The 24,175-nt window shown below is 34.0% G+C and overlaps 1 protein-coding gene across 12 annotated transcripts in view; it reads right to left on the bottom strand.

The window, feature by feature from the left end:
• The window catches only part of LOC110099205 (nudix hydrolase 26, chloroplastic), a 76,883-nt gene that overhangs the window by 38,801 nt on the left and 13,907 nt on the right, over nucleotides 1-24,175 (bottom strand). For 5 of the 12 annotated variants that reach the window (XR_003701413.1, XR_003701412.1, XM_028696622.1 and 2 more), the window contains exons 3-6: nucleotides 8,355-8,452; nucleotides 8,159-8,222; nucleotides 7,846-7,940; nucleotides 2,825-3,025 (exon numbers count right to left, since the gene is read on the bottom strand). Coding sequence is in view for 10 of the 12 variants with exons in the window: in XM_028696622.1 (XP_028552455.1) it covers nucleotides 2,825-3,025; nucleotides 7,846-7,940; nucleotides 8,159-8,222; nucleotides 8,355-8,452 (458 nt within the window). In the remaining 2 variants the exon portion in view is untranslated. The remainder of the gene's footprint in view (nucleotides 1-2,824; nucleotides 3,026-7,845; nucleotides 7,941-8,158; nucleotides 8,223-8,354; nucleotides 8,453-24,175) is intronic. The other 7 variants (XM_028696627.1, XM_020826289.2, XM_028696624.1 and 4 more) reach the window with 6 other exon arrangements.

Genomic DNA, 24,175 nt, shown 5'->3' with positions numbered 1-24,175 from the left:
ACTGAAATCAAAAGGTGTCAATGCTAATCGCAGTTAATATCTGAGTCCTCTCAAAAATCTATGGCACTTCTTCTCCTGGATGCTGACATAAGGAGGTGCATAGCGAGACAAAGAAGTGAACTCAGCTTCATATTGCATAACTGTCTTTGAATCTTGAGTCAGATAGAATAATTTGTCTTGTAGAGCTAATCTGGTTGAAGGAGGAATAAACCAATCTCTGAAGATTTTCACAAAATCATCACACAGTATGTTAGTAATAGGCATCTGTCCAAATTTTTCTCTCTGTTGTGCTTTCAACCATCTTTCTGCTTCTCCTTCTAACACATGTAGCTAATGGTACTTTTCTACTTTCAGGACAGATCATGCCATCTAAAATCTTTCCCCTCTTTAACAATCAGTCTTCCATTATGATTGGATCACTTGCACCCTTAAATACTGATGGTTTAAAAGTCTGAAATAATTTTAAATGTTGATCCACTTCACTATCACTTTCATATATAGATTCATCGCTATTAGAAGATTTCGCCATAGATCTCATTTTATCTACCACTTATGATATCAAATGCACAATATGTTGAAGTTCTTTAGACTTATTTCTCTCATTCATTCTTATTTTTGTATCCGGCCTAGATGGCAGACCAGTCATTCTTTCTGGCAACTTCTCAGAATAACTATTTATATGCATATAGATAATTCACATAATACATGTACTCATAGTAATAAACATGATCATTCAAAGCATTAAATAAGCAAGTATGTTATTGTACTAAAATGAATGCACAATTCCATTAAAACTTAATTCCATTAAAGCTTGATTCAACCTATAGCTCTATATACATCATATTCATTATATCTCATCCTACTTCCTCTTCTAAATCCAATTATGCTTCCACTTTATCTTAATTTGGCTCTGATACCAATTTCTGTCACACGCCAGTTTGGCCAACCTAACGATCAATCTAGAGTATAACATAGATGGAAAATCTAAACTGGTTCCTTCTTACTAGCACCCATTCTGAGTCAATACTTTCATAATAGAGCGAGTAAAAAAAATCTATTTAGACTCTCCTAACTTGCCAACCTATCAAATTTCATAATTAATAATGGGAAGCATATGATATCCCTTAATTAACATCAAATATAATTGAAGTAAATATAGAGCCTACTAAAACTTTAAAAATTTACTCACATACCAAAAAGTCTACATATCTAACATTCATATCACATTTTAGAGCTCTTTGTACAGCCAAAGCATATTTACACCAAAAGAACGGCACCTCTTTTTCTTGTCCCAAGGGTTCCTTCCACTTTCCTACAGTACAACCACTACTAATGAGCTAGGCTCAATGAAATACAAATAATAATAAACAATTAAAAAATGCTTAACAATGCTAACATAGTTAAAACACATTGAAATATCATATTGAGCTTAAAAAATGCCTAGCAGTATTATTCATCTTACCAAAATTGTTCAACAAATTTAAACAAGTCATATAATGGCTACAAGCTTTTGCACACTTTCAGTTTTCCAATATAAGGTCGGGTCTAACTTCCCAACTTTTAGAATAGAAGTTATTCTCTCATTCCGGGTTGAGTCCAATTTCCTAACTTTTAGAATTGAGAGTGTAAGCTTACATCGTCTGGTCTTTTGACTTTATTTGTGTGGGTTTATTCCCCATATATATCTTATTTCACTTTCTATATAGTCATCTTTTTTACCCCTAATGACATATGCTTTGATGACATAACTACGCTTTAGCTACGCTCTAGCTGCCCTTCTGTTGTCTTTTAACTGCCCTTTTGCTACTGCACATTCACTGGCCTTTTTGCTGCTGCCCTTTTGCTACCCTTTCTGCTGTTGCGCTTTTGCTGTGTTTTAGCTGCCCTTTTGCTTCCCTTTTTGTTGCTGCGATTTAGCTTCCCTTTTGTTGTCCTGTGCTTTAGTTTATGACTATTTTTACTTTAATGTTTACGAAACTATTAACATTGATAAATATTACTCTCTGCATAAATAATTTCATACATATTCATCCATGTTCATACAAAATAAACTAAAATTCATGCGATCACAAGCATAATAATGATGAATTGCAATAATAAAATATTTATTAATTCTTATAACCTCGTTTGGGTATCTCACCTTGTTAGGAACTTGTTCTCCTAAACTTCGTCTTCCTTTCCTCTTGTATATAATCTCAATTGCACTTTTTCTCATTCCATAAAATCATTTTCCTTTCCTTCTAAATCCTCTTCTTTAATGTTTTTTGCTACCACTTCAGCCTTAACCTATTTTTAACTACCATTAGAAAACAACAGTACTTCCCCTATTGTTTCTTGAATTTGCAACAACTAAAAGCAGTAGCCCAACTTAGATTAAACAGCAAATTGCACATGGTTTCAGTTAAATAAAATTTTCAACCACTAACTAAAATATTTGCCTAATTACCTTGCCTTAATTTGCTGAAAAATATTTCTGGAATTCTTCCCATAGCATTCCACGGCCTGCAACTCCTTCGCACACTAAGTCAGCTGATGGAAAATGGGAGAAGAATACTAATGTTGCATAAATTCCAGCCCATTATAGGTTTTTTATTTAGATTACTTTATATTATAATCTCTAATTTTTTTCGCACTATAGGCTTCCCAAAAATTTCCATCCATTCGATCTTATCCAGCCAATGCATGAATTGGTTAGTGGAATATAGAAGCTCTAGTAGAAATAAAGAACTATGACATATGTAATAGTTATTCTTATAATAGTTATACATATACAATTGACTTCATAAGTAACATATGATTCAATTAACATATAAAGAAAATTTACACCGCAGCCGGTGGAGGGTGATGGCAACCAGTGACAATGGCAGCAGATGGCTGCAAAGGCGATGAATTTTCTCCAGATAAGAGAACAGTTATGCGCAAAACTGAGAGCATCAAGATAAAAAATGCCCAAACCTCCAACCTCTTTAGGCTTACAAACTTTATCCCAAGCAATAATATGGATTTTCCTACTAGTAGGATCACCCTGAAAAAAAAAATAAACTTTTCTAATAAATTTAAAACAATACTTGGGCAATGCAATACCCCTGATGCAATACAAAATAACATTGAAAATAGTGAAATTCGGAAATTGAACTCTCCTGGCAAAATAGAGTAATTTAGCTTTCCAACCGGCCAACAAAATAGTTATCTTACTAAATAAAGGCTGAAAAAAGTAATTTTTAATTTCTTACTAGAGAGGGGCAAAGCCTAAATATTTAATAGTATTATAAGCAGTTCTAATGCCAAGAATGAAGCTAAAAGTATATTCTAAATGACAATCTTTAGAAATAATAAGAGAGCTACCATGATTAAACAGTAAGCCACAGGCAGCCGCAAAATAGTCCAAAATATTATTAAGTTTTCCAGCATTCTCTAAGGTAACTTTCCCGAAAATGATAACATCATCCGCATAAAGAAGATGAGAAATAGTATTATCATCAGCTTTAATCCCCTCAAAGCCATTATTTTGAGAATCATCCTCCAAAATATTTAACAAAGCATTCTAATAATAAAAAAAGGATAAGGAGAAAGCGGACATCCTTGCCGAATACCCAAAATAGAATTAAAAAATCCATGCATAGAACCATTAAAAATAATAAAAAAAATGCACATCTTCTATACAACCTTTTACCCAAATAATGAAAATCTTCGAAAAAACTTTTTGACATCCTACAGATTAAGAAATCTCTAGATACCGTACCAAATGTCTTATGAATGTCAATTTTGGCACAAAAAAACTTTTCTCCAAGACAATGATTAAAATCTCTAAAAAGCTCAGCAGCAAGAATAATATTATCCGTAGATATCCTTTTCTTTATAAACCCAGATTTGCTTTTATGAATAATAAAAGACATTACACTCTGCATTCTGTTAGCAAGAATTTTAGCCACAATTTTATAAAAAATATTTCATAAAAAGATGGGCCTAAAATCCGAAACATTAGAAGAATTATTCATTTTGGGAATAAGAGAAATGGCAGACGCCTTTGCAGCTTTAGGCATAAAACTAGAATTGAAATAATAAAAAACAGCTTTACATAAAGTATGACCCATAACCTCCCAAGTATACTTAAAATTTCAAAAGTGTAGTCATCTGGACCAGGGGCAGAGTTCTTAGGATTCTTAAAAACAACCTTTCTAATTTCATCAATTGAAACCGAGCTAACCAAAGCAACTTTTAAATTATCCGGAATAGCATTTCCAACCGGTATATTGAAAGAAGAATTAGCTAGCACAAGAGAATTAAAAATTAATTTAAAATGATTTACAAAAGAATTAGCAATTTTAATAGGATCTGTAATAATCCCTTGACCAGTAGAAATACCATGAATCTTATTGTAATTCTACCTGCGTTTGATTTTGGAATAAAGAAACCCTAAATCATCTTCTTCATGAGTCATACATTTTTTCTTAGCCCTATGAGAAACCCAAGAAGACCAAAGCAAAATTTGATCTTTATAAAGAAAATTTACATTAATAAGAGATAAATTGAGATTCTCATTCATCGGGTCCTTTTGAATAACACTGCAAAGATCACAACGCTGCTTCTTAATATTATCAATAGCAGAGAAAAGATGCTCACATGAAGCCCAAACTTGCCTCTTAATTAAGACTTTAAGAAGCCTAAGCTTAGTACAAAGATTGTTGATAGGATTACCAACATAAGCTTTAGAAAAAAACCCCAATAAGCAATTCCTAGAAACTATCATATTTGCACCAATAATTTTTAAACAAAAATCTATAATTAGAAGAAGAACAGTTATTGCTACAAACAATTAAAGGCCAATGATCGGAGCAAAGAGGACTATCCACAATATAAAATGAAGAAGGAAAAGCATTCAACCAATAGTTATTAACAAAAACTCTATCTAATTTAATATGAATAAGGTTCTTACTCTGCTAATTGAACCAGGTATAAAAATTACCAATATTCAAAAGTTCCAAAAGTCCAGAATTAAAAATACAATGATTGAAGGCTCCCAAATTATTATTAGAAATAGCATCACCACCAAATTTTTCATTAAAAAAATGGCCGCAATTAAAATCTCCCAACAAAATCCACGGATCAGTAATGTTAGTAGAAAGATGAAGAATATCATTCCAAAGATTAATTATATCCGTAACAAAATTAGAAGCATAGATAGCCATAATAAAAAAGGAATTTGAGCCAAATTTAATAACCCCATGAATAAGCTGACTAGAAACAAGAATAGGATTGAATGAAATACAAGAAGTATTCCACTTTAATCAAATTCTACCAACACAAGAAAGATTAAAATTATTACAACTACCTTTTTGCTGAAAAATTCTATGTCTAGCCTCAAACCAAGAATTACGAAGAAGATCAATATTAATTTTAGCTTCAAGAATGCAACAAAAATCAGCCTTAAACTTGTTAACAAGATTAGCATAAGCCTTAACTTTATCTAAACAGTTAAAGCCTCTCACATTCTAGAAAATTATATTCGGCAAAGACATTAATGTTTAATATTCAAATTGTTGGCCTTCCTGACAGCTTTTGATCTAGTAGATTTACTAGTAGTCATAGCGATTTTATTACCAGACTGATCTAGAATAGTATTAACCGATGAAGAGATCTCCAGTAAAGTATTATTCGTATCCAAAGAAGCATCATTAATGAGGGAATCCAACACATGAAACTTATTATGTGAATCAGAAATATCTAATGAAGATTTCAGCATAAAAGGATCATTAGAAATACCCAAAATATCATTTAAATTGAGATTAGTGATGACCTATTCAGTAGACAGATTTAAATTGGGTAAAATCTCATTAGAAGAAGATATAGCCAATCTCTCATATTTTTCAACCGAATTAACCGCTACCTCCAAATTTTCATAAACAGGATTTAAATTTTCCTGAGAACTACAAGAAGCTAAATTAGTATTAGAATTTTTAAACTCATTTAAAGAAACCTCTTTAGAGTTTAATAAAGAATCAGAAAGAATATGTGTATCAGAAGGATCTTGATCTTTCTTTTTAAAAACTTCTGAGGCTATTTAAAAGAAGATCTTATTCAACCTGAAGTAGCATTCCAAACCTTTCTGTTTTTACTTCTTCCCCTATGGGGTTTCTAAAAGCCTTCATGTTGCTCCCAAACCGATTTATCACTAGCCTCCTTCAATTGCGGAGGCTGAGTCAGACACAACGCAGACGGATGAACAATTGAACAACAACCTTGACAGGGAGTAGGCTTCCAATCGTAAACAACTTTTACAGAAAAAATGTTACCAGGAATAAAGATATTAACTTCATCTGGAATGATAGAATCCTTAGAAACTAAAATATAAACCCTAGCGAAAGTGAGTCTCATTTGCTCTGCAGTTAAAGAATCAACTGCAATAGGAACCCCTATTAAACTAGCAATCCTAGAAATGCCTTCCGGTATCCAGCAAACTAAAGGTAAATCAAGAAATTTGACCCATAAAGGTATGGGCGTAAACTCTTCACGCTTAGGACGAAAAAGAGGTGACCATTTCTGGATAACAAAGGCTTTACCAAAGAAAAACCAAGGTCCACCAGACCATACAAATTCATAATCTTCCAGATAAGAAAACTTCATCAAAAAAACCCTCATTCAAAGCAAGAAGGGTAAAGCTACCTTTCAGTTACCAGACCTTATGCATGATAGATTTAAAGCTTCAAAATAAGGCCTCTTACCCAACGAGTATCAAACAAGCGTAAGGCCCCATTTAACCGAAGCAACAGAGACATCACCTTCACAGAACAAAGCAAGATTATCAGAAGAAGGTAAAAAAGAAACAGAGAAAGGTTTGGATGAAGATTGACCAGAAGTCAATACTCCATTCCACGCTTTAATTCCCTTTAGGAACATCGGAAACTACAGAAGAATTCAGATCTGATTTTAAAGGAGGAAAATCATATAGAATCCATGAAACAAACAAAGAAAACAACTGCAAATAATAAAAAGCGAAAACCCTAAGAGAAACCACCAAGAAGGTGGAAAAAATCAAAAAAGGAATAAAGAAAAACAGGTTAGCGAAATCGAAGAACCCTCATCCAAAAAAAATCTGGGATTCAACTCGAGGATCAGCAATCAAGAACGAAGGGGGAATTTGTTTCCTACAGGAAACCCACTTTCGCTTCCTCCAACGCTTATTCAGCCTCTATCCCCGTGCCCTCTCAAGCTCTGTGAATAGGTTCTTACTACCAAATATTTCTAAAACTAAGCACACACAAGATGTAGGATTCTTATTGAGTGTAGTATAATGAAAATTCCCTCAAGTGAAAGAATTTATGTGCCATACATCATTTCTCATGAATGGCATCAATAGCATGTGCTATTTTACACATATCTTCCACGCCAAGCAAATAGCATTGTACGTACGCAGTTTGTAAACAGTGTGCGCCAACTTGCATCATTGACATGTAATTTTTAGATGTCTATAAATCCCTCCATCTTTTACTAGCAACTAGAGTGATCCATCCAATAACTACCAAGAAGAACAAAATAGATATAGCAAGATGTTAAACCCAGTGAAGTAACTCAATAGTTCATGGATAATCTACTAGAAAATTGCATATGGTAGTAGTCACTGATATTTATGAAGATAAAGCAAACAAATGATCTTTTCAAGAAGAAATTAAATACCATATAATTCCGTTGCATTTTCAAGTAAAGGAATTTTTAAGTGCCTAATGATAACATAACACTTCATAAAGCAAGCAAACAACCTTTTCAAGATGAAATTAAATACCATATAATGCCAAAAAATTGCATTTTCAAGTAAAAGAACATTTTTAGTGTCGCATGATACCATACCACTTCTGTGCTTGACCTTTCCAATCTGTTCCCAATTGCTTATTCAATTTCTCTCTAACTTCAGGAGGAAAATCATAGGTCAACCAATAAGGAACCTGTAACAAATTGCAAGTAAGGCACGGAAGGTTGTCAGTTTAATCACCAACGCACATGTAATTATGAAAAGCTGAAATCTGGAATGATCAAAATTTCATATATGTAAATGTAGCCAAAACCAAATTGGTAAATATCATGATTCAGTATAAAATCCAAACAACGGTCAAAATGCATCTGATTGTAGCTTTTGCGAAAGGTGCTAATAGGGAAACTCTACTTGTGGTAAGTTATACAGGACCCTTTTTGTTTTCCTTTTTGTCATGGATTTCCAAGGGTCCCTACTGAGAGCGAGAGAATGAGAAGTCTGTCAGATATCCACTAAAGCACCGCAACAACGCACATTGCAATACAAAGCAGATTATGTGCACACAAATCATCTAAATGATGAACATTACGCATTTGAAATTGCGTACCAAACCTCTGCAAGGATCTCTGCAGATGAAACTCCAGTTTCTTCCATTAGTTCTCTAATTGCAGCATCCCTGGGGTCTTCTCCTTCATCAACACCGCCCTGTAAATGCATTTAAAGAAGAATAACGGTAGATAAGAGTGAAAGTAATTGATTAAAAGCATAAGGCACAAAAACAGCACATTTACAAATCCAAAACTTTTTGGACAAATATTCTGCAATTTTGAAAGAACATAAGCAGGCTATCCATTAGCAGTTCAGCTTTTTCTTTTTAAAATAGAAGTTAGTAAAATGAATAAAATGATCTAATGATACAAAAGAGTCATTTTTTGGCCTTTCTATTCTAACCATATCATTAGAGGTACGGGTCCACTAGCTGAGATTGGCACGCATGTTTCAAGAAGCACCAAAAAATATCATGAGCAAATTTATGGCATGTAAAAGTCTGATGGTAAGATCAAGAAATAATCCAATATTAAGGTAGTCCTGCAGCTAATAAAGAAGCAAACCTAAAGAACAACTATAATAGCGAACAAGCTAACTGGGAATTAATTTCTAAGAGTACAACATATAAGGGAAAAAACAAAACAAAATATTACTTCATCATCCCACCCAATGACCAATCCTTTTCTTTAAGCATAATTAAGTTCAACTGAAAGGGTTGAACACCAAAAAATATAAAAGCATACACCATATTTGCGAAAAACACTAAATGAAGCAAGCGCAGAACAAATGAATATAGTTCGACAATAAAGATTAGAGTTGATAAGTTATATATCTGAAAAGGTATGTGTTGAGAATCAATGAGTATGCATCCACATTAGCTAATAAATTTAAAAAGACCTATCCATAAAGGAGGAGACCATCATCAAAAAGCAAATCAATAGGGCTACAACTAAAAATCTCAAGGGACAATTTGGTTGGAATACAAAGTGGTGTAAAGTTTTTCAAATACATTGATTTTGAAAATATTGATGTTTGGTTACATGAAAAAGGAATGCTAAGTAAATATATTGTAAATAATTATAGTTCATTTTTGAAGTAAACCAAACTCGGCCAATTTTGAGCGAGAACTGTTTACCCCATAAGCAAGCTTGACCGCCATCCACCACTGCCGCCACCCTCAACACACCACCACCGCCGGCCACCACCCACCGCCGGCCACCTCCACCTATTGTTGGTCACCTCTGGCCACCATCAGCCACTACCACCACCACCGCCGACCACTACCATCTTTGGACTTTACACTACATTCATTACTTCTAACCAAACCAAAAAAATATTCACCTGCATTTACTTTACATTTATCCAAACAACTCTAAAGTATTTCATTTACATTGCATTCATTTTACATTGCATTGCATTCATTTTTAGCTAACCAAACAGCCCCTAAGAAACAAAAAGGAAGCCACCACCCAATGTTAAAATTGCGTATTCGGGTATTGAGGCGTTTTTCATTCGTGAGGCGAGGCGTAAGCCTCAAGGCGTTTTGAGGCGTAAGCCTCAAGGCGTTTTGAGGCGTAAGCCTCAAGGCGTTTTGAGGCGTAAGCCTCAAAATCAAAAGATTGCGTAAACATAAAATGATAAATTTTTTATATACTAATGAGTGAATAATATACTAAAGTCTTTATGAACTGCTTTACCAAAAATCAAGAAAATTCTGAAGAAATACAGCGGCTGGACAGGGCAGAATGTGAATAAACAGAAATCTTCTTTGATTTTTGGTAAAGCAGTTCATAAAGACAGATCTAGAATTCTGTCCAAATTATTTGGATTCAAAGTTGTTAGTGAAATGAACTATCTTGGCAGGCTTACCGCCTCTGACTTCCAAGATGTATTGGAAAAAGCATTTGATAAACTCAATGTTTGGGGTAATTTATCTCTCACTTTAGCTGGTAAAATTCAGTTGATTAAAACAGCTCTTTTATCCATTCCTATTTTCGTTTCTACACATTCTCTTGTGCCAATGGGTGTATTGAGAGACCTTGACAAGTTGTGTAGGGAGTTTCTCTGGATGAAACAGAACAAGAGTAAAGGAATTCATTGTGGAATGGAAAATACTTTGTAAGCAGATTAAATTTGGAGGGCAAGGTATTATGTTGGCTGCAGAGAAAATGGGGTCATGTAGAGCCAAACTCGCTTGGAGTTTGTTTTCTAAGCCCTCATCTCTTTTGAATAGAATTATGATTGCAAAATATGGTAAAAATTTATGTTTTACTGAAGCTAGAGTTGGTAGTTCACCAACTTGAAAAATTATTAATTCTGGAGGAAAATTTCTGCAGCAAATCACTAGATGGAAAGTCTTTAATGGTGAACTCATTAACACTACTAAGGATATTTGGATCCTTGATAAGTGTTTAGAAAAATGGCCTACGTTTGTGACCAACCTCCATGAAGATCAATGTTGCTTGAAGTATTTTATTGAAGACGGGAACTGGAACATCAACAGATTGCATGAGGCTTTCGGTAAGGAGCTAATAGAATTGATATCTTTGGTTCCTTTGAATATGGGAACTCATGAAGATGAAGTGGAAATTATGTATAAGTATTCTGGGAAATCAATTGCTGCTTTGATTTCAAAGCAAAACAACTTAAATGGGGAAGAGGATGCTAATTGGAGATGGCTTAAAAAATTGAAATTGAGGCCAAGAGTTAATATCTTTTGGTGGAAATTGATTCACAAGGCAATTCCAACCAATGATTTTTAATGTATAGAAGGATTATCAATTACAATGGATGCCCAAGAGGATGTGCTGATGTTGAGGATGCTAATCATCTAACTGCTAAATGCTCCTTCATGAATAAGATCATTATCTTATTAAATAGCTGGGGTTATGATATCCCAGTTCTCTCCAATCTAGAGAGTTGCTTTAATTGGCTTTCTAAGCTATCTAGCTTCAAACCTTTTATAGCCAATGTTTACTGTTCTGCAGTTTTTTTCTCCTGGAAGAGTAGAAACAAATGGGTGCATGGTTTGGTTGAGGACAGTATATCTTCTATTGCAGCAAATGCAGTTAGTTTTGCTTCTTTATCATTCAGCCAGGATCTTAATTCGGTCAACTGGATTTCTAATCAGCAATTGCTGTTTCAAAACACTTGGAAACCCCTCCAACCGAATGGATCAAACTGAATGTGGATGCTTCTTTCGACAGCAATTATTCTGTAAGATTTGGTGGAGTAATTAGAGATTGCAAAGGTAGATTTTTATTTGCCTTTGGGTTCAAAACCTTACACTGGGATATTTCAGCTCTTGAATTGAAAGCTTTGTTGGCTGTTAAGAAGATTACTCAAGAATGGATATATGAAGCAAAAGGCATCATTATAGAAGGAGACAACTACAATGTTATGAAGCACATCCAAGACATTTTCAAAAACGGACCAGCTGTAAGTAATCATCCTAAATTACTTGAATTCTTCTTTCTTAGAAGTTTCAATCAAGTCATTTTTCAATTTGTAAAGAGAGGTTGTAATAAGTTAGCCGATTATTGTGCTAACCATGCTAGGTTGGGTGATTATACTTGGAATAACTTGATTATCAATAGCGTTCCTCCCATGTTCTTCAAATTATTGAAGGAGGAATGTGATAATCTTAACCTTGTTTAGGTTGTTGTTTTTTTCTTTTTCAATAATATTGCTCTTTGCATCTTCTCAAAAAAAAAAAGAGTGAATAATATAAAACATAAAAAGGTATAAAAGAATTGAAATCAAAATATCCCAATAATAAGCAACATGAAATATAGTTCAACTCAAAATTCTATCTTTCCCAAATCCTGGTATTCTTTTCATTAACATATAATTCCAATTTCCAAAAAAAATAGCAATGATATATCACATAAGAACTCATAAGTCATCAACACAGTCATCACTAAGAGGTTCTTCATTTGAATCATCATTATGATGAACTGTTCTCTCCCCTTCCTCCTCTCCTATAGAGTCCAATGTCGGGCATTTACTTCAAGATTTATGTAAGTTTTAATATATATAGCATGAGACGTAAGCCTCACGACAGTGAGGCGAGGCGGGCCTCAACCAAGTTGAGGCGCAAGCTTCATAAAAAAAACTCAAGGCGTAAGCATCGAGGCATTTTTTATTGGAATTGTGCAAAGGCGGGCCTCAAGGCAAGCCTCATATTGCGCAATTTTAAACCATGCCACCACCAAAGCAATGCAAAGAAATCTAGTTGGACACCAAATCAATTTGCCACCTCAAGCAGATGAGGTCAAAAATAATGTCAGTGATAGGTCACAACAACAATAGGATAAAGAAAACAATCTGAGTATGACTCTCATCAATAGGATAAAAATTTAGGAGTATTACTCTCATCATTATATTGATGACAATTATTTATGTAAGATGAAGATGAATGAAATAAATAATGAAAAAGCATATTGGGAGGCTTGGACTTCACAGGATGAGGAAGAGGAAATACTTATTTGGGATGGCAATGATTCCAATAAAACCCCTCACTGAAGACCGTGCAGATGATTTTTGAGTTGTTAACAACTATTTTATCTTTTTTTAAGAATTAATTGTAGGTAAGGAAGTGAGAAAGAAGGAATTTAAAGTTAAACTTGATATTATATGATACTTTTAAGCAATTCTTATATTTTATGTTGTTTTGTTCTTGAATTTCAATCCTATTTCATGGCAATTTATCACTTGTCACTTTACATCATGTGCAATATATTTTCATATGTATGTCAATTTGTTACGTGATAGTTCAATAAATAGCTAATATGTCATTCTTTAAAATATTATTTGGGTATTATATAAAAAATCACTTTCAAGCTTTATTCACCTCATGCAATTACTGGATTTTGAGGCTTGTGCCTCGCCTCACGAAGGGAAAACGCCTCAATACGCAAATGCGCAATTTTAAACTTTGCTCACAGCTGTCATTTCTTTTTGAAGATCCTTCTAAAAAATTTTCCTCTCAAATTCAAGGCTATAGCTAAAGACATACGCCATTGATCCATCCAAATATGTATAACTCTGATGCAATAAAATGTTGTCTCTTCATCATAACATTCAAAGATGCCACAGAGAGGTGCTTCAACTCTCTTTCTGCAAAAAATATTTACTTTGAGTGTTCTTAATCTCTTATTGCTCCATTTCTATACCTTGAAGAGGCCTCTCAAAACTTTTCAATCTTATTCTGTGTTAGCAAGCCGAAGGTGAATGTCTTTGAGGCATACCGCCAAGTATAAAAGAGGTATGCACAATGCCAGAATGTTACTGATGGTAACAAGTTTATCATAATGTTTACCTTCATCTTAGGGATGAAGTCATAAATTTTCAAATTCTCTGTTGCTAAGAACCATCTTGTAGTTATGGAGAAGTTGCTTTAAAAAGTTGTCAACTTTGTAAATTCTGATGAGTTTATTCAAGAGACTAATATGCCTATCACTCGTCTTGATAAGAAATTCTTTAAAGAAAACCATCTGAAATTTGCCTTGGCCATGCCAAAAAAAAGTATAAGAAAGCTAACTTTGTTCAAAAGGGGCAATTCGAATAGAAGCACCAGCATCATGATCAACCAAATGTGACGTATTTTGTTTCCCACAATGAATTCATTTACCTCCTCTCACTTGTTGTCTGCCACGACGAGCCATTCAAAATAGAGATTATTTTTGGAACCATCTCCACAGAAGAATGCTAGAGAAAGGGTAAGTCTAAGTTATCTCAATGATAAACAACAATGAGAACGATACTGAAGATTATAGTCTTGAAGACTCCCCTCAAGGTATCAGCATGTCTACAAAGCCCCACCTATTTGGTTTTGGAGCAGCAGACCAGCTCATAACTAATCATATTGTATAAGCCCACCCTTAAGGCAACCTTTGATATGCTCAATTCTGCAAAGTCTAGGACAAATCAACTCTTATCAATGCTGGATCAAAGTCATGGGAATATTGACCACATGAGACCCTCAAACTCATATGCCACATTAATACTTAATAAAAACAAACGTTTAAGTAGTGCATCCGATCGTTAACAAAGTGGTTCTATAGATTAAATAAGTATTAGGTAAACAATGAACATGATGACTTATTCCACTAAGCGCTTGCAGTCATTTTAGCTTGAAATTGAGTTATAACTAGTTAAAAAAAAAAAAAAAACCAATTCAATGAGGCAAAGTGAAAGATTCTAAAAGATAGCTTAGCATATGTTGAGGTACTTCAAAGTATGGTTGATTTATTGCTTACGCTAAAATATCTTAAGAATAATAAACATATTAATAAAATTGATTTAAATTATATGTTTATATTTCTAAGAGACCCCACTTAGTGGGATAAAGACTTGTTATTCTTGTTGTTTATATTTCTAAGAGTACACGTTTTAGATATCTCGGATCAATTATTTAAAGTGATGGTGAAATCAATGGGGATATTATTAATAGAATTCAAGTTGGATGGTTGAAATGGAGAAATGCATCGAGTCGATTGTGTGATAAAAAAGTACACCTTAAACTTATGGGAAAATTCTATAAGATGGTGGTGAGACCTGCAATGTTTTATGGAGCAGAATGTTGGTTATTAAAAGAGAAGCATAAAATTAAGTTAAGTGTTGCAAAGATGAGTATATACATGAAAACGGTTGGAGTACCTCCAGTGGCAAATAAGATTAGAAAGAATCACCTTAGATGGTTCGATCACATAAAATGTTGGCCTTTGGATGACCCAATTAAGAGTAGATGTATTAGATTTGTTCAATGTTAAGAAAGGAAGAGGTAAACCTAAAAATACTTAGGAAGGATTATGAATGATCTATTTTTATTAGATTTAAATGAGAATTTGACTTTTAATAGGATACAATGACGAAAAGAATTCATGTAGCCGACCCCACATAGTGGGATTAAGAATTGTTTTTGTTATTGTCTATATTATTCTAAATTTATTTATATTTTAAATATTTTATTGGATTATTTTCTATTTCCTTGATTTATAAGTAATTATTATTTACATAAATTATAATAAATAATAATGACGTAATAAAAATCATTTCATCTTAGAATTGATTGCTAATATTATTAATAAGTTTATTTAAGCTTATGTTTCATAAAAATGTCATTAAATTTAATATTTACATCCTAATCATGCTTAATTATATTAAATGAGGATGGTTATGTATATATCTTATGAAATTTCATTCAGATTCAGCTTTTTAAATTTTGCTTGAAATTTTTAAGTTACTAATATATAATTATTCCAACAAGTTTTTTTGGAGCTAATTGGACATATTTAAAAATTCATATAATTGCATAATAATTCACATTATTCAATAAAGTATGTTATAATTAATGAATTGTGTTTAAATCCTATTAAATTTGATTCATTGAATTATGATGTGCAACTTTCAATTAGAAATAAATTTATTATAATTTTCCAAAACATTAGCTGCCTCCTATTTAGTTGTTGAAATAGCTAGCTAATTATATAGCGTTAGGGAATTGATTGTAGCCAAATTTGGTTATTTAGAGGGCTGATTTTGGGTAGCTTTTAATTTCTTAATTATCATATATACCACAATTCTTCTACTCTAATAGATTGATGGTTTCATTTATATTTGTATATAGCAAAGTAAAGGTGATGTTAGTCATAATAATACAATTAAACTATGTAGTACTTAATAATAACCTTTGCAACCACCATATTGAAACACTATGGAAGGTGTTACTTGGAGTATTTGTTGGGCATAGCTTAGGGTGGTTCCCTTGCCCATAATTAAGGAGTGTACTCTCGTGCATTGATTCCTCTTTTCAAAAATAAATCTAATGAATTATAGAGGAATTAAGTCAATGTGTCATACATTAAAATTATGGAAGAGAATAATTGAGCATAGGCTACAACGCGATACTAATGTTCTTAAAAATCAGTATAGATTCATGGTGGGTAGGTCTACCAAGGAAACTATATATTTGTTAAGAGGTTCGACGGAGAAGTATAGCAATAGTAAAGAGGATCCACATATGATATTTATTGATTCAAAGAAAGCATATGATAAAGTTTCAACTTTCAAGATAAATACTCTATAATGTTCTAAAAATTAAAGGTTAACCATAATTATCTTTAAGTCATTAAGGATATGTATAAAATAATTATTACTTGTGTTCAAACACAAGATGGTTTGATCAACTATATTTCAGTTGGATTACATTAAGGATCAACTTTAAGCCCATATCATTTTGCTTTAGACATGAACATTCTTACTAAACATTTGCAAGAGGATGTACCTTAGTGTATGTTTTTGTTGATTATATTCTTCCTGTTGATAAGACTAGAGAGAGAGTTGATGAAAAACTTGAATTGTGCAATTCATCCTTAAACTCAATGGTTTTCGTTTGAGTAGATTTAAAACCAACTACATGGAGTGTAATTTTAATAATAATGGATCTAATGATGGGATTGTGACATTGGGTGATCAAGTCATCAAAAAGAATGCATGTTTTAAAAATTTTGGGTTTATTGTTTAAAGCAATAATGAAATAATTATTATTATTAGAATTTAGGTTGGATGGTTGAAGTGGAGGAATGTACCAGGCTTGTTGTGTGAAAGTACCCATCAAACTCAAAGGAATATTTTATAAGATGATGGAGGGACCTGCAATACTTTATGGCGTGAAATTTTAGCTATTAAAAGAGAAGAATAAAATTAAATGTTTCAGAGATGAGGATGCCCATGTGGATGGGTGGCTTTACACTCAAGGGATAGAATGCAAAACGAGTATACATGAAAAGGTTGGAGGAGCTCCAGTGGCAGATAGGATTAGAGTCACATTAGATGATTTTGTCACATAAAATGTCGGCCTTCCGATAATCCTATAAGAAGAGTAGATATATTATATCCGGCTTATGTTAAAGCAGAGGTAGACCTAAAAAGATTTTATTAAAAATATTAAAAATAACTTTTTTATTAGATCTAAATGAGAAATTGACTCTTAATAGGACACAACGAAGAAAAAAGATTCATGTGGCCACCCCCATGTAGTGAAATTAAGACTTATTGATGTTTTTGTTTGTACTCTTGCCTTGAAAGAAGAAGTGAATGAAGTTATTTGATCTATACCTCTAGTACAAGCATCCCTTGAAGCTTTGTCAAGGCATACTTCATCTACTGGGTGATTGCCTATCCACCAATAAGATCTTTGGAAGCAATGTTAAGGGCAAGGGACCCCATGACTTCAACCTTCTATGTTTTGTTTCCTTCTTCCTCATCCATCTCCTCAACCTCTTAATTAACGTTGTTCCTAATATTCTCCCTCTTAGGCTTGTCCTCCTCAAGGGGAATATCATCATCGTCCAACTACAGCTAAGCAACATATCCAGCTTACCACTGCTGTGGTGAATCAAACAAAGGGGTTAGTCTCCTCTGCATGCAGGACTTTCAATATTTTTTTCCACACAAGGAATCTCGTTGCCTCTGGCACTTCCATGAACATGGAAACTTCAACATGCTCCAGATCCTTTGCTTCCGCTTTAAGACTTACAGCTATGAAAGTGGGGACAAAAATTGCTCATTGGCAAACTTAGCAGCAATCAAAGCAATAATAGTTGCATTGTCCTTCGTGTTGTCATGCTTCTACGCTTACCAATAGTCAAACATACTTGCTTTAAGCATTTCATGCAACTAGAGGCAAAAGAAAGAAATAGGTGCAACTTAAGGTTTAAAAAACTCGGGGATGAAAAAGGCACATTTTGAAGCCTTATGTGCTAACTTATAGCAACTCAGAATTGAGGAAAACCATATATTTAAAAGATAACTCAAAGATTTGATGCAATCTACACCAACCATGAGTCCACAGCAATTAGAATTAATTTGAACCTACCAGTAGCGCGACCACACCATTTCAACAAGAATCTTTTCCAAGTTCTTATATTCCAAAAAGTTTTGAAGCCTTACGTGCTACACTTATAGTAACTCAAATTTGAGGAAACCTATATATTTAAAAGATAAATCAAAGAATTGATGCAATCAACGCCAACCATGGTCCACAACAATAATGACTAATTGGAACCTAACATTAGCTTGACCACACCAGTTCAACAACAAATTTTTCCAAAAAGTTCATACATTTCAAAGGCCCTCTCAACAATTCTTTTAGGGAGCTTCTCTCAAAAATTCTTTTAAGAAGCATCTCTCAAGAATTCTTCTCGTGAACACCCCTTGTAATTCTTCGCAGAAGTACCTTTTAGAAGTTTTTTCTCCGAAAATCTTCTCAGCAATCTCAACAACCTCTACTTCATCTAGGGAATCTCACAAAACATGAATCTTCTCAGCAATCTCAAAACCTCAACTTCATCTAGATACTCTCCCAAGAAGAATCTTTTTTAAGGAGGCTTTAAGCTTGTTGCGTCCTAGAATATTCGCAGCGGTACAGAAATATAAAGTTTAATGTCTTAGATTTGTACGAAGATCCAGCTCAAAATCGGATAATAGAGAGGGTGTAGCATTCATAAAAGACATCAAGATTTTACGTGAAAAACCCTAAAAAGTTGAAAAACCACGAGGCCTAGCCCAGTTTAAATGAATCCAGTAGTATTTGTAGTTGATAACAAATTAGGCCCTTCATTGAAAGGAATGTGTTAGGCCGGCCCCTCCTAGGCCGGGTGGACCGGTCAAAATTTGGACCGTTCATCACTTATTCCAGGCGGGCCCCACATGGGGCGGACATGGGGAAGGAGGGGCGAATGCCTTGTGAGCCCATGCTTGGGTTTAACTCAAGTGTGGGAGGAAAAGTTTGAATGGAAGGGGGAAATTTGAATAAAAGGGTTGTTTCAAGATTTTGTATGGGGAAAAGAGTTTATGGGGATAAAACCCTAAATCCCCTTTTCAGCAGAGATTTTGGAGAGTTATCTTCCTCTTGAATTGAAGAATCTTGTATGGTTATTGTTTTCTTTCACCTACTAGTGGAATGCAAGTGGTTGGCTTGATTTTTTTCAGATTCCTACTCAATTTCTTGTTGTTTTCACTGTTTGGGGTTGTTTAACTACTGTAAACAGAAGTTTTGCTGCTGTTTGCTCACCAATTTGGGATAGGGTTGCTTGCGAACTCAAGTTTTACTTTAGGGTTACTTGCGAACTCAAGTATTTCCTACCATAATGCCTTGGCTTGATGTAATAAATATGCATCATACAAAGTGTGTTACATGATGGAAACATGAAGAATCACTGTTGGCGTGTTCATTTGGTCAGAAGGACCATAGCAGACAGGTGACGGAGGTCAAAAAGAACATTGTCTGATGACGGAGGTCGGAAGGATCGTAGTTGACGGGCGACGGAGGTCGTAAGGACCGTTGTCTAATGATGAATGTCAGAAGGACCATAGTCGGCGGGCAAAGGAGGATGGAAGGACCATAGTCAACGGGCGACGGAGGTCGAAAAGATTGTTGTCTAGTGAAAGAGGTCAAAAGGACCATTAACGGGCGGGAGTCCAATGTCGGGTAGAAATCCGGCAACGAGCGAAAGTTCGACATCAGGTCGAACCCCGCTAGGGGGCAGCGCCCCCTTGGACCCCGGCATAGGCGCAACATATCTACACTTTTAATTAAAAATTTTCAGGTTTCAAATTCATGTGGATTAATTTGTGTCGATCATTTGTATGATAATGAGCTCTAGTGGTGTAGGAATTGGGTCTAATGATAGTCCATCAGACATCAATATTGAAGATAACAAACCTCTATAGGGTTATGTGACAAAAATAGGTAAAACGTCAGAAGGGGGTGGCAATATTGCATTAAAATGTAATTTTTGTAATGCCACGTACAAATGATCATATTATAGAGTGAAAGCTCATTTGTTGAAGATTAGTGGTAACGGAATTAAAATATGCCCGAATATATGCTCATCACAAATGGCTAAATTGCAAACAAAAATCAGTGAAGCTAAGCAAAAGAGAAAAAAAGAGCTTCCAAAATGTATTCCACTTCCAAGCACTAATGTTTCATATCCTTCATCATCTTCTTCGATTAGAAGTGATAACAATACAGTTAAAAATGGGCCTTTTCGGATGGAGGGATTTGAACCAAAAAGAAGAAAACATATTGTAGATAGTGCTTTGGAGAAAGCATTTAATTTACAAATGAAAAAAAAAAACTAGATGGGGAAATAGCTATAATGTTTTACTCAGTTGGTCTTCCTTTTAACCTAGCAAGGAATCTACATTACAATAATGCATTTACCTATGCATGCAATAATAATCTTGCAGGATACGTGCCACCTGAATATAATATCATTAGAACAAAGTTGTTGCAAAAAGAGGGATAATATTGAGAAGTTGCTCGAGCCTACTAGAGGAGTTTGGAAGAAAAAAGGTGTTACTTTGGTTTGTGATGGGTGGACAGATCCACAAAGAAGACCACTTATCAACTTCATGGCTGTAACAGAGAGATATCCTATGTTTATCAAAGTTGTAAACTGTGAAGGACAGTACAAGGATAAGTTCTTCAATTTTAATTTAATCAAAGAAGTTATCATGATGGTGGGGCCTTCAAACACATCCAGGTCATTACTGATAATACACCTGTTTGTAGAGCTACAGGTCTACATGTATAGCAAGTCTATCAGAGCAAGTCTATCCTCATATTTTTTGGACACCATGTGTTGTGCATATGCTTAATCTTGCCTTGAAGAACATTTGTGCAACTAAGAATACCGAGGCAAACGAAATCACCTATAATGAATGTCATTGGATAACAGTAATTGCTGGAGATGCAGTTGTAATTAGGAATTTTATTATGAATCACTCAATGAGACTCTCTATGTTCAATGACTTCTCTAATTTGAAGATGCTTACAGTTGCTAAAACTCGATTTGTCTCGGTTATAGTGATGTTGAGAAGATTCAAAAAAATAAAAAATGCTCTTCAAGCTATGGTGATCAGTGACAAATGGTCCTGTTATAGGAAAGATGATGTTGGAAAGGCTAGATATATAAAGGAGAAACTTTTAGATGATTTATGGTGGGATGAAATTGAATACATCATAAATTTCACATATCCAATTTATGAGATATTGAGAGTAGCTAATATGGATAAGACTTGTTTACATCTCATTTATGAGATGTGGGATTCAATGCTTGCCAAAGTAAATGAAATTATATATAGATATGAGATGAAGACACTTCATGAAGACTCAAGCTTCTAGGATGTTATTTATGCTATTCTAGAAGATATGTGGAGCAAAAGTAATACACATTTACATTGCTTGGCTCACTCACTAAATCTCAGGTAAATTTCAATATTTTTCATTATTAATTTACAATTTATTGTTTAGTAATTTCAACATTTTTTAATTATTTCATTTTAATATTTTTTGAAGATATTCAACTAAAGAATGGCTTCAAGAGGATCCTCAAAGAGTTTCTCCACATAAAGATTTAGAAATTTCAAATATGAGGAAGACATGTTTGAAGCGTTATTTTCCAAATGAAGAGGAGAGAAGTGTCAATATTGAGCTTGCTAAATTTTTTGGTTATTTAGAAGACTTTGGTGACCAAGAGTCATTAGGCGATAGGTGGAGAATTGATCCGAAAATGTGGTGGATTATAAATGGAGCTTCAGCGCCTCTACTTCAAACAACAACAACAAGCCTTTATCCCACTACGTGGGGTCGGCTACATGACTCTTTTTTCTCCATTGTGTTTTATTAAAAGTCAAATTTTCGTTTAAATCTAATAAAGAAATGTCATTCCTAATATTTTCTAACCAAGTCTTTTTAGGTCTACCCCTACCTTTCTTAACATAAGTCAAATCTAATACCTCTACTCTCCTAACCGGGTCATCAGAAGGCCGCCGTTTTATGTGACCAAACCATCTAAGGCGACTCTCTCTAATCTTATCTTCTACAGCGCCTCTACTTCAAACAATCGCCATAAAATTGCTTGGCCAAGTTTCATCCTCATCTTGTTATGAAAGAAATTGAAGTACATACGTGTTCATCCATCAATAAAGAGAAATAAAATTACTCCACAACGGGCTGAAGATTAAGTTTATATTCATACAAACATTCGACTTCTCTCAAGGAAAACTCCAACTTATATGGAAGGAGACAACAGGATGTGGGATGTTGCTGGAGATGGATTTGAATCTCTTGAGGATATGGGAATATTAGAAATTGTTAATCTGTCACTTGATGAGCCTGAATTAGAAGCTATGATATTTATTGAAGATGATATAAAAACTCAAAGACAAACCATTGAAAAAGCTAATCCTATCATTCATTATATTGAATAGTTGAAATTTCATGTGCTGGACAATTTATCTTCTTGTTTTTGTTGTTGTACTAGACATTTAAATATTTATTACTTACTTTTATTTTTAAAAAAAATTGTCATTTCAAATATTACACTTTGATTAATTTCTTAATTTTTATGTATTATTTATATATTATAATGTTGTATCTGTGCAGTATCCCTATCCTGTATTTTAAGAATTGGCGTGTCCCGTATCCGTATCGTGTCGTATCCGTATTGCCGTATCTGTATCGGTGCAACATATTTGTTTAGTAATTTCAACATTTTTTCATTTTTTTCATTTTAATATTTTTTAAGATATTCAACTAAAGAATAGCTTCAAGAGGATCCTCAAAGAGTTTCTCCACATAAAGATTTAAAAATTTTAAATATGAGGAAGATAAGTTTGAAGCATTATTTTCCAAATGAGGAGGAGAGAAGAAGTGTCAATATTGAGCTTGTTAAATTTTTTGGTTATTTATAGGACTTTGGTGACTAAGAGTCATTGCCTAATAGGTAGAGAATTGATCCGAAAATATGGTGGATTATACATGGAGCTTTAGCGCCTCTACTTCAAACAATCGCTATAAAATTGTTTTGTCAAGTTTCATCCTCATCTTGTTGTGAAAGAAATTGGAGAACATACTCATTCATCCAATCAATGAAGAGAAATAAAATTACTCCACAATGGGCTGAAGATTTAGTTTATGTGCATACAAACCTTCGGCTTTTCTCAAGGAAAACTCCAACTTATACGGAAGGAGACAACAGGATGTGGGATGTTGCTGGAGATGGATTTGAATCTAGAAATTGCTAATCTTTCACTTGATGAGCCTGAATTAGAAGCCATGATATTTATTGAAGATGATATAGAAACTCAAAGACAAACCACTGAAGAAGCTAATTCTATCATTCCTTCTATTGAATAGTTGAAATTTCATGTGCTGAACAATTTATCTTCTTGTTTTTGTTGTTGTACTAGACATTTAAATATTTAATGCTTACTTTTATTTCAAATTTTTTGTCATTTCAAATATTACATTTTGATTACTTTCTTAATTTTTATGTATTATTTATATATTATAATGTCATATCCACGCCGTATCTGTATCCTTTATTTTTTAGAATTGGCGTGTCTCGTATCCGTATTGTGTCATATCCGTATCGCCGTATCCATATCGGTGCAACATAGTGTGGCTCCCATCAGCTTCATGCCCTACCGATATTCCCAATTTTAGAAGAATGAAATTGAGAAACTGATCCAGGAGATGCTGGAGGCGGGGATCATCAGGTCGGGTGTGAGTCCCTTCTCTAATACAGTCCTCTTGGTCAAGAAGAAGGATGGGAACTGATGATTGTGTGGAATATATAGTTTTAAACAAGGAGACAATGCCGGATAAGTTCCCTATTACTGTGATTGATGAGCTTTTGGATGAACTGAATGGGGCAGTGATGTTCTCTACACTGGATTTGAAGTCAGGATACCACCAGATTAGAATGAGGGAGGCAGATATCTCTAAGACAGCTTTCAGGACACATGAGGGGTATTATGAGTTTTTGGTAATGCCGTTTGGGCTTACCAACGCCCCTACTATTT

Source organism: Dendrobium catenatum, unplaced genomic scaffold (genome assembly GCF_001605985.2).
Source record: "Dendrobium catenatum unplaced genomic scaffold, ASM160598v2 fragScaff_scaffold_789, whole genome shotgun sequence".
NCBI lineage: Eukaryota > Viridiplantae > Streptophyta > Magnoliopsida > Asparagales > Orchidaceae > Dendrobium > Dendrobium catenatum.
Note: the sequence above shows the minus strand (reverse complement) of the source record. Positions and strands in the feature narration are given on the sequence as shown.